This window comes from Myotis davidii, unplaced genomic scaffold (genome assembly GCF_000327345.1).
Source record: "Myotis davidii unplaced genomic scaffold, ASM32734v1 scaffold698, whole genome shotgun sequence".
Classification (NCBI taxonomy): domain Eukaryota; kingdom Metazoa; phylum Chordata; class Mammalia; order Chiroptera; family Vespertilionidae; genus Myotis; species Myotis davidii.
The window spans coordinates 2,349,676-2,352,750 of record NW_006290032.1 but is presented as its reverse complement, the minus strand read 5'-3'; the positions used below and the strand labels follow the sequence as shown (position 1 = coordinate 2,352,750).

The window sequence follows — 3,075 nt, the reverse complement described above, 5'->3', positions numbered from 1 at the left end:
GGGGGCTGAGTTTATGTGCACAGCCTTGGGGTCTGGGTCAGGGCTCCGAGGTGTGCCAGCTCCCGGGAGGGCCAGGGCGGGGGCCCCGGGGGCCGTGCCCATGTCCTGGGGCAGGGACAGCTGTAGCTCAACCACGGGGCCGGGCCAGCCCACCGCTGCCTTCCTCTCCACCAAGAGCCCCTCCTCTGCCTCACGTCCTCTTGGGGGGCCAGGCGTGTGGGGCGCGTCGGTGTAACTCAGGCCCGTTTCTTCTTCTGTTTTGCTCCCAGAAAAAGCGGGACCGCTTTCCGAGTTCTCAGCCAGGGGGGTGCCACTCTGGTGGGAGTCGAGGTGGGGCTCGGAGTCCTGGCTGTGCGTGGCCGGGCGGATCTGCAGGGTGGTGCTTTCCACGCACCCCTCGGCGGGGAGACGCTCAGGGGTCTGGTTTTCCGTTTCAGAGGCCAAAGTCTCCCTTATTCCGCCGGAAGGTCTGCGCACAGAAAAGCCGAACAGTTCCCGACAGTTAGATGTGGGTGCCCACCCCCCCCAGGGCGCCCCCGACCCCTCATGATGGCCGATGCCCTCAAGGCAAGGCTCTCCCGCGTGCCAGCGGCAGCGCGTGTGGAAACAGAAACTGGCAACTTGCGTGTGTGATTATTTAACGATTTTCCAAATAACGTTGCCTTTAAAGCAGCGGTTCTCAACCTGTGGGTTGCAACCCCTTTGTGGGTGGAACGACCCTTTCACAGGGGTCGCCTAAGACCATCGGAAAACACATATATAATTACATATTGTTGCTGTGATTAATCATATGCTTTAATTATGTTCAATTTGTAATAATGAAATTGGGGGTCACCACAACATGAGGAACTGTATTAAAGGGCATTAGGAAGGTTGAGAACCACTGCTTTAGCCAAGCAAAAGGGCTCACAAGGTATGATACAACCTAAATCCATCCTACATTTAGCTTTTTTTAATGTTTTATTTAAAGACAGGCGATGGCCACATGGATGCTCTTCAGCTGCGCTTATTTGGTTGTTTCCAAAACACGGTGTTTGTGGCTTTATGAGAAAGCTCGTCAGTGTCTCACCGACTAAGGCTGGGTCTACACACCCAGAGGCGCCGGGCAATGTGATCACACAGGTGAGGCCGGGGCCCTCTCAGCGGCTCTGCTTTCTTGAAGGGAATGAAACGCACGCCGAGCTCGGGAGGGTGTCTGCCACCCGTGGGCCCCAGCCCAGCCCTCTCGAGTCCAGAGAAATCCTTTGCGAGCTGCCCTGGGCGATTGCGTCATGGAGTATAAATCCCCCAGCCGCTCCCTCCTCCCGGGAACCTGCCTCTCGGAGCCATTCCCTTAGAGGGCCTCTGTGTCAGTCCCGTGCTCCTGCTGGGGGAAGGGGATGTGGGGGAGGGGGGCGGGGCGGGTCCCTCTCCACAGTCCTTTGATTCTGGCCTGGACATTCCCAGCTGGTTTTGCAAATTTGGGTTTGCAAGAAGCAATGCCCATTTAAGGGTTAAACAACTTCTTGCTCAAGCTCTGATGTAAATTCTAAGGGCACTTAGGAGAGAATCCCCATTCACAGAACAGCTGGAGGAAATGCCCCATTTCTCACATTTCTAAGGGTTTCCATGTTTGTTTGTTTTTAAAGAAGCAGCAGGGTCCTCTGCCCCCTCTTCCTCCCTCCCATGCGCTCTGACCAGCCAAGGGAATCTACCTGAGGATTGACGTGGCCATACAAGTTCAGGCTGTATGAGATTATAATGACTCCCAACCTCGCTTTGACTGCATTGAGCAACCGCAAAACTAAACTAAACAAAAACCATCAAAGGAAACGCAGCTTTCTCTAAGCACGTACCCTGTGAAGCTTCCTGGTAAATACAGGAAAAAAAAAACCCCGTAATACAGTGTTTCAAAAACACGCTGACAGCTCCTCAGAACCCCCCGGGTAGGAAATGATGCTACACTCTGTGCCACTGGCCGTGAGGGACCGGGCGGTCAGAGGGTTTAGCGGAGGAAGGCTTGGGAGGGAACCGGATTAGATCACGTCGTGTTCTGTTAGCCATCACTCAGGAGGCTGCGACGAGAGTCTGACTTCACTCCAACCTCAGACTGTCACGCAGGCAAATGCTCAGATAGGTGTTAACATGTCCTGGTGGCCAGCGGGACAGGGACACACATGACTACAGTCACGAAAGCCTGGGAGGCTAACCCTTCTACCTGAAGATGCTCATGTCCACGCCGTCCGCGTCGGCGCCCGAGTCCACAGTGTGTGGGTCACGGGTGGGAAGCCAAGTGGGACACTCCCGGCTCTCTGCCAGGGCATGACTTTATTTTGAAGGAACTAAGACTCAGCAGGACCTTTGACCTCCCTGCGAACTGCCTGGAAGAACTGAGGCAGAATCATACCTGGTCCCGGAACAGGGCTCTCGCTGGAGGTCTACAGAGAACAGGGGCTGGGGTGGGGTGGGGGAGTGTGGGGGGGCGGCACTGGAGGAGCCTGGCCATCAGACACCTCACTTTGAGGCCCAGCGAACATTTGTTTACCAAACATTTGCTCCTTCCTCCCCTTTGAAGTCCCAGACCACTTCCCCATCCCCTTAGCTCTGGGGGCACGCACACCCAGCCTGCCTTGGGCCCCCTGGTCTTAATGAACCCTGGACATCCAACCGTAATTACATTTGGCTATTTGCTCCTGCTAATCTGTCTTACATCGATTTAATTCTTAGGCCAGCCAGAAGAACCTAGAGTAAGATTTCCTGCTCCCCAACACATAATTATATAATTTAGAAAAACATCTTATTTTAATGAAATTTAAGATAATAGAGGCTTAATGATGAAGAAGTGTTTTAGGACCGCCTGACCCAGCTATCTCTGGGCAATTGTCCAGGAAAAGTAAAACAGTTGCTTTTTAGTGATAGAGGACAGTTATGTGAATGGGAGAATATTTTCTTTCCAGGAAACAGCGTTCAGATACCAGAGTGGTGATGGTGATGGTGGTAGTGATGGTGGTGGTGGTGGTGGTGGTGATGGTGGTGGTGGTCGGACGGGCGGCGATGGGAGCGTGAGCAGCTGCCACTGGGCTGGGGCTCCTGGAC

General features: G+C 54.2%; 1 protein-coding gene across 1 annotated transcript in view; it reads right to left on the bottom strand.

The window, feature by feature from the left end:
• The window catches only part of SYNPO2 (synaptopodin 2), a 39,714-nt gene that overhangs the window by 30,625 nt on the left and 6,014 nt on the right, over window positions 1-3,075 (bottom strand). Inside the window, exon 3 of the mRNA XM_015563377.1 lies at window positions 7-469. Coding sequence (XP_015418863.1) covers window positions 7-469 — 463 coding nt within the window. The remainder of the gene's footprint in view (window positions 1-6; window positions 470-3,075) is intronic.